The 12,874-nt window shown below is 48.4% G+C and overlaps 1 protein-coding gene across 3 annotated transcripts in view; it reads left to right on the forward strand.

The window, feature by feature from the left end:
- Positions 1–261: 261 nt before the first annotated feature.
- Gls2 (glutaminase 2) overlaps positions 262–12,874 on the forward strand; it is a 14,678-nt gene continuing 2,065 nt past the window's right edge. Inside the window, exons 1-15 of one of the 3 annotated variants that reach the window (XM_031349962.1) lie at positions 262–529; positions 3,541–3,640; positions 3,990–4,111; positions 4,516–4,645; positions 5,068–5,147; positions 5,408–5,571; positions 5,953–6,011; positions 8,053–8,085; positions 8,311–8,369; positions 8,888–8,954; positions 9,168–9,218; positions 9,389–9,565; positions 11,528–11,659; positions 11,798–11,890; positions 12,063–12,124. In XM_031349962.1, the coding sequence (XP_031205822.1) occupies positions 348–529; positions 3,541–3,640; positions 3,990–4,111; positions 4,516–4,645; positions 5,068–5,147; positions 5,408–5,571; positions 5,953–6,011; positions 8,053–8,085; positions 8,311–8,369; positions 8,888–8,954; positions 9,168–9,218; positions 9,389–9,565; positions 11,528–11,659; positions 11,798–11,890; positions 12,063–12,124 (1,511 nt within the window). In that variant the 5' untranslated portion in view covers positions 262–347. Of the gene's footprint in view, positions 530–553; positions 775–3,540; positions 3,641–3,989; positions 4,112–4,515; positions 4,646–5,067; positions 5,148–5,407; positions 5,572–5,952; positions 6,012–8,052; positions 8,086–8,310; positions 8,370–8,887; positions 8,955–9,167; positions 9,219–9,388; positions 9,566–11,527; positions 11,660–11,797; positions 11,891–12,062; positions 12,181–12,874 lie in introns of those variants that run through there. The other 2 variants (XM_031349963.1, XM_031349961.1) reach the window with 2 other exon arrangements.

The raw sequence follows: 12,874 nt of genomic DNA on the forward strand, positions 1-12,874 counted from the left end.
CGTTCCTCCTGCTCAGTGATTGGACGCCGTCCCTGTCCATTTTGACTCCTGACCACGCCCTCTCCCCGCCCAGCCGCCTCCAGCTTCTCCTCAATCGAACCCGTGGCGCTCATAGCTGGAGGTCGTGAAGGGGCTATGGTTGTACCTGCCGGGTCCGAGTCGCCCCGGACTGGCCCCTCCCCGGGCACCAACCCCTCCCACCGGGCCAGCCCTTCCTCGGGCAGACTCGGCTGGCCCGGGGACTGCTCCTCCGCTCCTAGTTTCGCCCGCCACTCTTCCGCCCCTCCCTCCTCGCCGCCGCTCGCACGTCTGGAGCGCTCGGGCCGAGCGGGCGGCGCGCCGGGGGCATGCGCTCCGTGAGAGCTCTGCAGAACGCGCTGAGCCGCGCGGGCAGCCACGGTCGGCGGGGAGGCTGGGGTCACCCGAGTCCGGGCCCGCTCCTGGGCGGGGGCGTTCGGTACTACCTCGGTGAGGCCGCGGCGCAGGGCAGGGGGACGCCACACAGCCACCAGCCGCAGCACTCGGATCAGTAAGGCTTAAGGGACAGGGGCAGGGGACAGGCTGGCTCCCACTCCCACTGTCGTTCTCGCTAGCTCCTTGGGAGTCCCCTTCCCCAGAGAGGGAGCGCATCTCATCTCCTCTCCGCGCTCACTAGCCTGCGATGCCTTTTCCTTTAGATGTGGGGCTTTGGGTCCGCCGCGCTCGGGCGGTCAGGTGCTGTCCGCCCGGGAGGGCGTTTGGGCAGGTCGGTCTTCGAGATGATGCCTGTCCAAGGTGCGTACTTATTTGGGAACGCAGATGGGCGCGGAGTGTTGCTTGGTGCACGTGTCTGAGTGCAGGGCCGAGTGCACACCTGCCCATCCCCAGGCTCTCTTTCTTCTCTGGTCCCGGTATTTTAGGGAATATTGTGGATATTGAACAGCTTCCTGTCCCAGGTCCAAGTGCGCTTGGGTCTGACTGTGTGGGGTTTCTTGTTTCTGCGTGTCGTCAGTGGGTAATGTGTGGTGTACATCATTGGTGATGCGCACTTCTGTGCGTATGTGTCCTGAGTGTTTTTTGTAGCAGAGCTTAACCGTGGAATACCTCATATGCAGGCAAAACACTGATAATCAAGTTTCCAACTTGGTTTTGGAATGCGTTAATTATTCATAAGTGGGAAAATCGTGAGACAGTTCCTAAACCAGCCAGAGCTATTATGTTACTCAGTCGCTCTAAATTGAAGAGGTTTTCCCCTTTGGGACCATCTTCAACCCAGGAAGTCAGTATCCCCGAACCCCAGCACACACACTGCCCAGGAATGCTTAGTGGTTGAGCTTTCTCCCTGCCCACAAGATGAAAGTGTTTTCTGAGCATGAAATCTTGTTATCCTCAGACCTCCAGCTAGATGTTGTCCTCGTAGCTCTTGCCTCATAATACCAGAATAGGAAATGGACCATTTTCCCTACCATATCTACTTAATGATATTTAGAAACATATGCACACCATAATTAAATGAACCAGACTGACACAGCAAACTACCTCACCACCAATCAATATGTTCGGATAAGCAAATACCACTTCCCCCCTTGTACAGGGCCTTCGGGTTGGGGAGCTAGAGGCATCCCTGGGTCTCCCATACACATCACAATTCACTGCAGTAGGTGACAGAAGTTTTTGTTTGTTGAACCTTGGCTCCCTGGGTAGAAGGGTTAACAGAGGGAGAGAAATTTCTGTTTGGAGAGTAAAGGAAGTTGGCAAAGAGGAAATACATTGTAATTCTGATTATTTAAAAGTATATAGTTGGGCTGGGGAGATGGCTCAGCAGAGTGTGAGCACTGACTGCTCTTCCGAAGGTCCTGAGTTCAAATCCCAGCAACCACATGGTGGCTCACGGCCATCTGTACAGCTACAATGTACTCATACACATAAAATAAATAAAATAAATCTTTTAAAAAAAAGTATAAGCCGGGCGGTGGTGGCCCACGCCTTTAATCCCAGCACTTGGGAGGCAGAGGCAGGTGGATTTCTGAGTTCCAGGCCAGCCTGGTCTACAGAGGGAGTTCCAGGACAGTCAGAGCTAAACAGAGAAACCCTGTCTCGAAAATCCAAAAAAAAAAAGTCTATAGTTTCGGGTTTGAGACCTAGCCTTTCAGACTCCTCGTTACTCTGGCAGAGGAGCTAGGTTTGATTTCCAGCACAGCACAAGATGGCTCACGATCATCTGTGAATCCCAGGCACTCACATGGGCATTCTTATACACAGGTCTTAGGAAACACTTGAAAACAAAATATTTGGCTTCATTTTATTGTTTTTAAAAAGAATACTGTGATAGGTGCTAGAGAGATGACTCAGAAGTTAAAAGCACTTGATACTTTTTCTTTCTTTCTCTGTGTAACCCTGGCTGTCCTGAAACTTACTCGGTAGACTGTCCTTGAACTGACAAGTATCCTCCTGCCTCTTCTTCTCAGTGCTTCCCAATGCTGAGATTGAAGGTGTGCACCTCTGGGGACGGTGGGGGGGGGGGGTTGGCACACACCTTTAATCCCAGCACTTGAGGGGGGTGAGCAGAGGCAGGCCTGGTCTCCAGAGTGAGTTCCAAGACAGCCAGAGCTACACAGAGAAACCCTGTCTCGAAAAACCAAAAAAAAAAAAAAAAGTCTCATGTAGCATAAGCTGGGCTCAAACTCTGTGAGTGGGGCCTTGAACTTGCCTCCACTTCTGAAGAGCTAGGATTACAAGCATATCTCTTTTTTCTTTATTTGTCTTGAGACAGGGTTCCAGTAGTAACATTAAGTGGCCTGGAACTTCTATGGAGACCTAGTTGGCTTGGCGTCTTTGTTGATCTTCCTACATCTGCCTCCCAAGAGCTATGGGATTATTGGGATAGGCTCCCATTCTGGACACGTCTTATGGCAAGGCAGTGGACATCTGCGAATATGCTACTTTTCACACCTGTATAGTTCTAGCACTAGAAGATGTAGGTAGTTCAAGATCAACTACATATCAAGTTCAAAAATCTGCCTGCCTCTGCCTCACAAGTGCTGGGATTAAAGACGAGTGCCACCACTGCCCGGCTAGATAAGTAATGTTAAGTGGGCCATCTATAGCAATTGGGAGCGAGGTAGACTATACTGTGCAGGAGAGAAGAGGGTGTGTTTGAGAGAAAATAGGAAGATGAATTTGTCCAGTGTTAGTCATCAACTCAGTGTAGATGCAGAGTGTGGGAACAGACTGACTCTGTGTTTCCATCTTGTACCGATTCCTCAAATAAGGAAAGACATATACCATGCCAGATGTGCTTTGTTTCCAGTGTTTGCTAGACATCTGAAGCGGAATGATTTAGAAGGCAGCTTGAAATAAAGGATTAAAAAGTTCAGAGTTCCTTTTAAAAGGGACTAGAGAGTAAAATTAACAACATCTCCAGCTGGGGTGAAAGTTAGGATCACAGAATCTGCCAGGTGGCTCAAAGAGGAGGCCTAGGATGATACCCCATGACAGGTCCATGTTCCAGGAGGGGGGGCATCCTCAGGCTCCTGCCTTCCCATCTCTTCCCCCAAACAGTGATGCCTCAAACAGCGGCATGCTGCCTCGACTTGGTGACCTGCTTTTCTACACTATTGCAGAGGGACAGGAACGTATCCCCATCCACAAGTTCACCACAGTAAGTGGCTGTCTGCCTATTCAGAGAACCTTGATTCCTTAGAGTCTCTGGAACCTTTGAGGAGGATGGTTGAACAGTGTACAGTGGCTAATGGCTGTCACTCAGGGATGGGAAATACAGAGGGATAATGGCTGCCTGGGCTGAAGAGCCAATGCCATCCTTCCCCCAAGTCCAGAGGAGAACACCTTTTACGAGATGTGGCAAGAGACTTGCTAGCCTTCAAAGTTCCAAAACCAATTTGTTCTACCAGTTGTAATTGGGGTAAAGTGACCTGAGTATCTGTTGGGGAACACTGAGGCATGGATTGCTGTCCTTGGCTGACCTAGCCAGACCTCTTCTTTCCCCAAAGGCCCTGAAGGCCACTGGACTGCAGACATCAGACCCACGGCTCCAGGACTGCATGAGCAAGATGCAACGCATGGTCCAAGAGTCCAGCAGTGGTGGCCTCTTAGACCGAGAGCTCTTCCAAAAGTGAGAGCCCCAGAAATGAGCATTGCCCCCAAAACAGTTCTGTAGGAGGAAATGTCTTGGGAATTCAACAGTTCAGCCCTTCATTTTGTTAGTAGCTTCTAGAAGATGTCCTTGTATCCTCATACATATATGACTGTATACATTAGGACTTCTCAATGCCAAAGGCCATAGCTACGGTTATTCTGATTTAATATTTTTCTCAGAATGTTTTGAGACATCTTCCCATGTCTTTAGAACATATCATTTTAAAGGTTAGGAACTTTAAACCTAGGTAGATAAAATGATATGACAAAAATCACATGACTGCTAGTCCAAAACCAGATGCACATTTCAGCCATCTTTATCCCCAAGTGAGTCCCAGCTGTGTCTCTTCAGCTCCTAACACACTCATATCTGGGATGCAGGTGTGTGAGCAGCAACATTGTGCTCCTGACTCAGGCATTCCGAAAGAAGTTTGTCATTCCTGACTTTGAGGAGTTCACAGGCCATGTGGATCGCATATTTGAGGATGCCAAAGAGCTCACTGGAGGCAAAGTGAGGGCCAAGGGAATGAGGGAGGGTGAGGGCTCTGGGCCAGAAACAGTGCTTCTCAGTCTTGGGGCTGAGAATTCAGTGGTGGATGAGCAGAGCCTCTAAAGTTGAGGATATAGTTTCATGTGTTTTCATCAAAGTAAAGAGATTCAGTCCCGCCTTCAAGGAGACTTACAGGGACTGAACCTGAGAACCCAGTCCTAGAATTGCCATTTTTTAATATTTCATGGGCTCTACTGTTTGGACTACAGAGATGTAAGGTTGCCAGGGTTTGGTTGTTTCTAGCAGTAGTACACAAAAGGGAATCCATTTGCCATGCAAGGGGACAGAGTTTAACTTTTTAGGTAAAAATTTCTGACCCTGAGTACAGCTGTGTTGTTCTCCATAGTCACCTGTCTCCCTTTTCTCTACCCGTTTATGCCCAGGTGGCAGCCTACATCCCTCAGCTGGCCAAGTCAAACCCAGACCTTTGGGGTGTCTCCCTGTGCACTGTGGATGGGCAGCGGTAAGATGCTGGGTGATGCCAGACCTTGTAGTGCATACCTTTAATCTCAGGAGGCAGGGGCAGGAGGATCTCTGTGAGTTTGAGGCCAGCCTGGTGTCATACTGAGTCCCAGGACAGCCAGGGCTCTACAGATAGACTCTGTCTCACAAACAAACAAAGGAACAAAGAAACAGAGATGCTGGGCAAGAGGCAGGAGCTCCAGGGCATGGGTGTGGAACAAAGTAAAGGAAAAGCCTTTAATGGTACCTGTCTGTCTTCAGGCACTCTGTGGGTCACACGAAGATCCCTTTCTGCCTGCAGTCCTGTGTCAAGCCCCTCACTTACGCCATCTCTGTGAGCACTTTAGGCACTGACTACGTGCACAAGTTTGTGGGCAAGGAACCCAGTGGTCTGCGCTATAACAAACTCTCCCTCAATGAGGAAGGTGAGCATCTCCAGGACTCAAGTTCATACCTGCCTTCTCCTGAGCTCTGGGCCTCACCTCCTCCTTTACATTTTAGCCTTTTTTGTTTTTGTTTTTGCTTTTTGTTTCTTGTTTTTTTGTTTTTTTTTGGTTTTTTTGGTTTTCGAGACAGGGTTTTTCTGTAGAACCCTGGCTGTCCTGGAATTTACTCTGTAGACCAGGCTGGCCTCGAACTCAGAAATCCGCCTGTTTCTGCCTCCCAAGTGCTGGGACTAAAGGCGTATGCCTCCGCTGCCCGGCCACATGTCTTAGCCTTTAACTGGACCCAACCCCGATTATCTTCTGAGTGGGAACAGTGCAGAGTCGGTGACTGACAAGACTGAGTGCTTTGTATTTCCCCAGGAATCCCCCATAATCCCATGGTCAATGCTGGTGCCATTGTGGTCAGCTCTCTGATCAAGGTCAGTGCCCTTCTAAGCTTCTGAAAGGTAATATTCTCTCAACTCCCCTTATCCCTACACCCCCGTATCTGCTCAGCTCTCCAGGCAGACTGGCAGGGGTTGGGGGGGCCCTGAGTCATTTATTTGAGAGTTAATAAGAGGCACGGTCAGGAAGACCTGTGCTATAAGCTGTGGATGTTAGTGACGGCTGCCACATCCCTCACCCCATCTGCTCCCTGCCCCCTCACAGAGTTCCATGAGCAGGTCATGACCTCTGCCTAGGACTAAGAGCCAAATGCCAAAGGCAGGGGGAGGACAACACCATTAGGCATTGATTGGCCACTCCTGGGTGAGAGATACGCTGACAGAAGGGTGAATGGCCAGTCCAGGGCAGTCATTCACGTCACCTGGAGCTGTGAGTTGGCCTTGAGCAAGGGGTGTTCAACAGGCCCATCAGCTGCAGGTCTCCCAGAGCTTGAGCAAGAACTCAGGAGCAGTGTGGGCAGCGACGCTCTGGGGCCAATCACGGCCCCTCCTGAGGAAGGTGGTGTTAGGAACCCTTCCCCCTAGGAACTCAGGTGTCAGAGTCCTGGAGTGTTGACTCCAAAGTGAGCCTGGTGTGTGTGATCTCGTGCTCTCAGTAAGGCAAGCATACCTTCCTATTTTGGGGAGTCCTGTCTGCAGTCCTATCTTTGGGACCTGCCTCATCTCATTTTCTTCTGAGTCATCTAAAAGTCTTTAGCCCCAGAGCTGGGGATGAAGAACATTTGGGCAGAACATTGGCTCCACCAGTATGGAGACCCTAGGCACTTCAATCTCTGGCACAGATAAAAAGAAATAGTTTTTGTTTCATTATCAATATATCTGGGGATGAAGCTCGGTGACAGAGCATTTGACCAGCATACCTGAGGTCTTAGTTTCAATCCTGGTAGTAGAAAGAAAAATCGTTCATCAATATAACTGAATATTCAGCAGACACATTCCATTTCTGTCACAGAGGATCTGGGAATCAGATATAAGTTAGAGTGAGGTTAGAGAATGGGGCATAGAGAATGGGTGTATAGGCATGGTAGCACATGCCTATAATGCCAGAACCCAGAAGTTCTGGGGCTGGAGAGATGGCTCAGTGGTTAAGAATACTGATTGCTCTTTCTAGAGGTCCTGAGTACAATTCCCAGCAACTACATGGTGGCTCACAGCCATCTGTAATGGGATCTGATGCCCTCTTCTGGTGTGTCTGAAAACATCTACACTGTTTCATATATATAAAAAAATTTTTTCATAAGTTCAAGGCTAGTCTGGGATACATAGGCCTCTTTTTTTTTTTTTAAGATTTATTTTATTGCTATATGTAAGTACACTGTAGCTGTCTTCAGATACACCAGAAGAGAGCGTCAAATCTCATTACAGATGGTTGTGAGCCACCATGTGGTTGATGGGGTTTGAACTCAGGACATCTGGAAGAGCAGAACCACTGAGCCATCTCATCAGCCCATTTTTTTTTTTTTTCAAGACAGGGTTTCTCTATATAGCCCTGAAGGCCTCTATTTAAAAGTAAAAAAATAAATAAAATGGATAGTAGTAATCATAGCAGGGTGGAATTTGGAGACAGAAGGCATGAGCTGGCAGAGAGGAGAGGCAGGTAGATGGGGTGAGGTTATCTGAACCCTTATTCCTTGGTAGTTTACATTTTGCTTCAACAATCCTCCTGCCTCAACCTCCCAAAAGCTGGGATTGTAGGTGTGCATCAGCACTCAGGCTGGTGACCTGGATTTCTCTATCACTAGACTACATAAAGCTGCATGCAGAAAAGTCTCAGCCACTTAGACAAGAAAGATCCCATGCCTATAACATCAGCTACTCCAGGCCAGAGGGGCTCTCAGCCACAGTTCCTGGAGTGCCTGGACAACTCAGGCCTGTCTCAGAGTAAACAAAAGACCTTGTAAAATGTACCATTCTCAGGAGCAAGGCTTGTCTAACCTCCGCTAAGCCCTCCTGCCCCTCCTGTGTGCCATCCTCCCGGGCCTGGAATACTGATTGCTTCCCCTCTCCTTCTGTGCAGATGGACTGTAACAAAGCAGAGAAGTTCGATTTTGTAAGTTCCTCACACTCAACTCTTTACTGCCTTTCTCCATGGCATGCTGTCTACACAGCTGCGACGGCTGTCTCCAGAGGAAGTGGGGACGGGGACGGCAGGCTTCAGCCTCTTAAAGTGTCTTCTCTCCTGGGCAAAGAGAGGTTCTGAGTGCCTTCTCAGCTGGGTGTGGTTGCTAGGTATCCGTAGTCTAAAGATGTGTCTCTTGCCCCTCTTCTCTTCCAGGTGTTACAGTATCTGAACAAGATGGCCGGGAATGAATTCATGGGGTTCAGCAATGCCACGTAAGACTCTGTTTAGGGATTGGCTGAGTAGGTTGCACTGTTGGGTATGTGTGTGCTTGGTGGGGAAGGCAAGGAGGGAAGAGAAAAAGGAATATATAACATCATAGGGAGAAATTCGAAGGGAATATTGGTCTCCCAGCCTCCTCTGAGCTTCTTCATTGACTTTTCTTTACTTGGAGAAATAGTGTCCCATGTCCAATTACCATGTAATGAGAAAGGCAGCATGCTAGCTCGTGCTGAGGCCCAAGACTCAGAGCCGAACACCTTGCCAGATTTCCTAAACAGAGCGACTAGACAGCTTTGGGTAGATTTGGTTTCTGCTTGTTTACATTTAACCACAAAGCTACAACAGGTATTTGCTCAGGTTCAGAAGTTCCCACTAATACTCTGAGAATGCAAAGGCACGGCTTTCAGTCTGACACAGGCAATAGAATTCTGTATCCTAGGAATGATGCCGTCCTTCTTTTCTCCCGACCCACCCCTTAAGCTTCAAGCACTAAACTTGGTATTTGCTTCAGGTTCCAGTCAGAGAAGGAGACTGGGGATCGGAATTATGCCATTGGCTATTACCTCAAGGAAAAGAAGGTAAGTGAGAGGGGCCATAGAGAAAGTCCCTGAGAGTTCTACTGCCAGGTCAAGGGCAGGAGATCGGGCTGTGTGAAGCCCCAGCAGTGTGAGATTATGTCCTGAAGAGACTCTTTCACCACTGCCAGGTCAAGGGCAGGAGATTGGGCTGTGTAAAGCCCCCGCAGTTTGAGATTATGTCCTGAAGAGACTCTTTCACCCTGTTCTTTGCAGTGCTTCCCTAAGGGAGTAGACATGATGGCTGCCCTTGATCTCTATTTCCAGGTAAGCAAACACTCCCGGGGTCAAGGGAACAGATGCCCTCCTGTTACACGGTAGACACTCCTCTCCAGTGGTTCTTTCCGAATGTGTTGAAAGATCTAGATGTCACGAACGTTATTCTGCGTTACTGTGTCCGAGTCCACACTGCCCTTTGACCTCTCTTGTCTCCATAGTTGTGCTCTGTGGAGGTTACCTGCGAGTCAGGTAGTGTCATGGCGGCCACTCTTGCCAATGGTGGCATCTGCCCCATCACAGGGGAGAGCGTGCTAAGTGCTGAAGCCGTGCGCAACACCCTCAGCCTCATGCATTCCTGTGGCATGTATGACTTCTCAGGCCAGTTTGCCTTCCACGTGAGTGTTCCCAGCCCTGCTGTCTGCCGTGATTCCAGTGCCAAGAGGAGAGGGTAGGGGTGAGGCTTCTTCTCGCCTCCTTTATAAACATCTAGCCAGGCAAATAGGCTAAGAATCCTTAAGGGATTTTGTCAAATACATCACATTCCTCAAATATATAGACCCTTTACATAGCTGGCTCCCATCTTAGATACCACCTCCAAGGAGAGGCATGGCTGATTTCTTTCTCTGTTCCCCCATGACAGGTTCTCACTGTACAGCTGAGGATAGCCTCGGACTCAGTGATCCTCCTGCCTCATCCTCTAAAGTACTAGAAGGACAGTCATGCACTTAGCCTGGCCTTTTTCTCTTGTTTGATTTGGCACTGGGGATCAAACCCATGCTGGGCAAGTCCTGGATCACACTATAAACTTCATCCCCAGCCCTGGAGACTTTCCTGGTTGCTCCGCCTCTGTTCATGGCACCCTGGTCCTTTTTTCTTTTCCGTACTTCCTGTAATTGCTTGTGTATTTATAAAGGTTTTATTTTTATTATTGGAAGGGGTTTGTACTGGTGAGTATAGGTGGCCACTGAGGGTAGAGGTGTTCACGTGTAGTTGTAAGCCTGCCAGGTCTGGTGCTTGGAATTGAACTTGGGTCCTTTGCAAGAAAAGTCCAGGCTCTTAATTATTGAGCCATTTCTCCAGCTACCTCCCCACTTTTTAAAATATATATACATTTTAAAATTCCAGCACCTGGGAGGCAGAGGCAGGGCAATCTCTGGTTTGAGAAACCCTGTCTCAAAAAAACTTTTATTCATTTTTAAGTTATGTGTATGGGTGTTTTGCCTGTGTGTATGTCTGTGTACCATGTGCATGCAGTGCTCAGACAGGACAGAGGAGGGTATTAATTTTTTGGAACTGACAGACAATTGTGATCTGCCATGTACGTGTGCTGAGCCATACCTCCAGCCCCCAAGTCCCATTTTTAAATTTTAAAAATGTATTTATCATGAGTGTATATGTATGAATGATAGTGCATGTATGGAGGTCAGAGGACAGCTTTGTAAAGGTTTTTCTCTCCATCTGCCTTTATATGGGGTCTGGGGAGCAAACTCGGGTTGCTAGACTCGCACAGCAAACACCTTTACCTGATAAGCTGTCTTTTAAGATTTATTTATTTATTATTTTATGTATATGAGTACACTGTAGCTGTACAGATGGTTGTGAGCCTTCATGTCTCCCAGTCGCTGCTCGCTTTGCCCCAAAGATTGATTGATTGATTGATTATACATAAATACACTGTAGCTGTCTTCAGACATACCAGTAGAGGATGTCAGATCTCATTATGGGTGGTTGCTGGGATTTGAACTCAGGACCTCCAGAAGAGCAGTTGGTGCCTTAAGAAGCTGACCCAGAGGCCATTTCCTGGGCTGGAGAGATGGATGAGATGGATGGCTCTATGCTGTAGAACACTTGCTGCTTTGGGAGAAGACCTGGGTTCAGCTCACCTACATGGTAGATTCAGCTCCAGGGGATCCAATGCCCTCTTCTAGCCTCCTTGGGCACACATGTGGTATACATGCATATACTCATATACATAAAGTTAAAAGGTAATTTCTCTTTTTAAAGGGGAGATTGGAGAGCACTTCCTGGTTTGAACATAACACCCAGCAGAGTGCTTGAGTGTCTCAGCAAGCATTCCCTAACTGTATTTTTTTGTTTGTTTGTTTTTTGTTTTTTGTTTTTTTCTAGACAGGGTTTCTCTGTGTAGCCCTGGCTGTCCTGGAACTCACTCTGTAGACCAGGCTGGCCTCGAACTCAGAAATCCGCCTGCCTCTGCCTCCCAAGTGCTGGGACTAAAGGCGTGCGCCACCACCGCCCGGCTCGCTAATATTGATGCACAAGGTAGAAGACAGTCAGAGACTAAGGTGGGTGTGGCCTTGCCCGTGCCACCACTTTGACTAGTCCACCTTGTTCCTCAGGTGGGCCTGCCGGCCAAGTCAGCTGTGTCAGGAGCCATCCTCCTGGTTGTCCCCAATGTCATGGGGATGATGTGTTTATCACCGCCATTAGACAAGCTGGGTAACAGCCAGAGAGGCATCAGTTTCTGCCAGGTGAGTTGTGTTTTGCATATGGCACTTGGTACTGCTTCATCAAGAAGAGGTCGGGGGTAAGCAGGATGTTCTTAGCGACTGTGAGCCCCCAGGAAAGGCAGGGGAGATGTAAACAATCCTTTTGGCTTCTAATTCTAGAAGTTGGTATCTCTCTTTAACTTCCACAACTATGACAACCTGCGGCACTGTGCTCGGAAGTTAGACCCCCGGAGGGAAGGAGGAGAAGTTCGGGTAAGGAAGACCCGGGGAGCCTTAGAGGATATTTTGAAAGGCTTCACACATTCCACAACACTTCAGCAGTGGCCTTGGTGAAGAGTCCATGGAGGCGGGTCACAGGGTAGAGCTGGGCATGGGTGGATTCACAGCCACAGTTGATCTCATGTGGGTGCAATGTATGTTTCAGAACAAGACCGTGGTGAACCTGTTATTTGCTGCATATAGTGGAGATGTCTCAGCCCTTCGAAGGTAATTCTATTATGACTAAATACATGTAGTAAAGTACTCCCAGCCAGACATCTTATTAGGGCACAGTGTAGCAAACTGCTAAATGCTTCAGTTTTAGGGCTAGAATGGACAAGCTGCATTTAAATGAGTGTCTGCATGTTCATGTGTGTACACATGTTGCCTCTGTTTGCACAGGTACACATTTGTATGTGTGCCTGTGGTGGCCAGAGGACAGTTTCGGGTGTCACAATCTATCAAGCCCAGGGGCTTACCTGTCCCCACCCCCACCAATCTGGGATTAAAAGCCAGTGCTACTATTTTTATAGTTTTCTGTGTGGGGTCTGTGGATCAAATGCAGGTCTTGGGTCCTCATGCTTGCCGGGCAAACACTTCACTGAGCTGTTTCTCCAAAGTGCCTGCCGTGAATTAAGAATTCATCAACTGGAGAGATGGCTCAGTGGTTAAGAGCACTGACTGCTCTTCCAGAGGTCCTGAGTTCAATTCCCAGTAACCACATGGTGGCTCACAACCATCTGCAATGGGATCCAATGCCCTCTTTCTGGTGTGTCTGAAGACAGCTACAGTGTACTTACATAAAATAGATAAATAAGTTTTATTTATTTATTTATTTATTTATTTATTTTTGGTTTTTTGAGACAAGGTTTCTCTGTATACTTCTGGCTGTCCTGGAACTCATTCTGTATGGCCTCAAACTCAGAAATCTGCCTGCCTCTGCCTCCCAAGTGCTGGGATTAAAGGTGTGCGCCACCA

The sequence above is a fragment of the Mastomys coucha genome, unplaced genomic scaffold, assembly GCF_008632895.1.
Source record: "Mastomys coucha isolate ucsf_1 unplaced genomic scaffold, UCSF_Mcou_1 pScaffold4, whole genome shotgun sequence".
Taxonomy (NCBI): domain Eukaryota; kingdom Metazoa; phylum Chordata; class Mammalia; order Rodentia; family Muridae; genus Mastomys; species Mastomys coucha.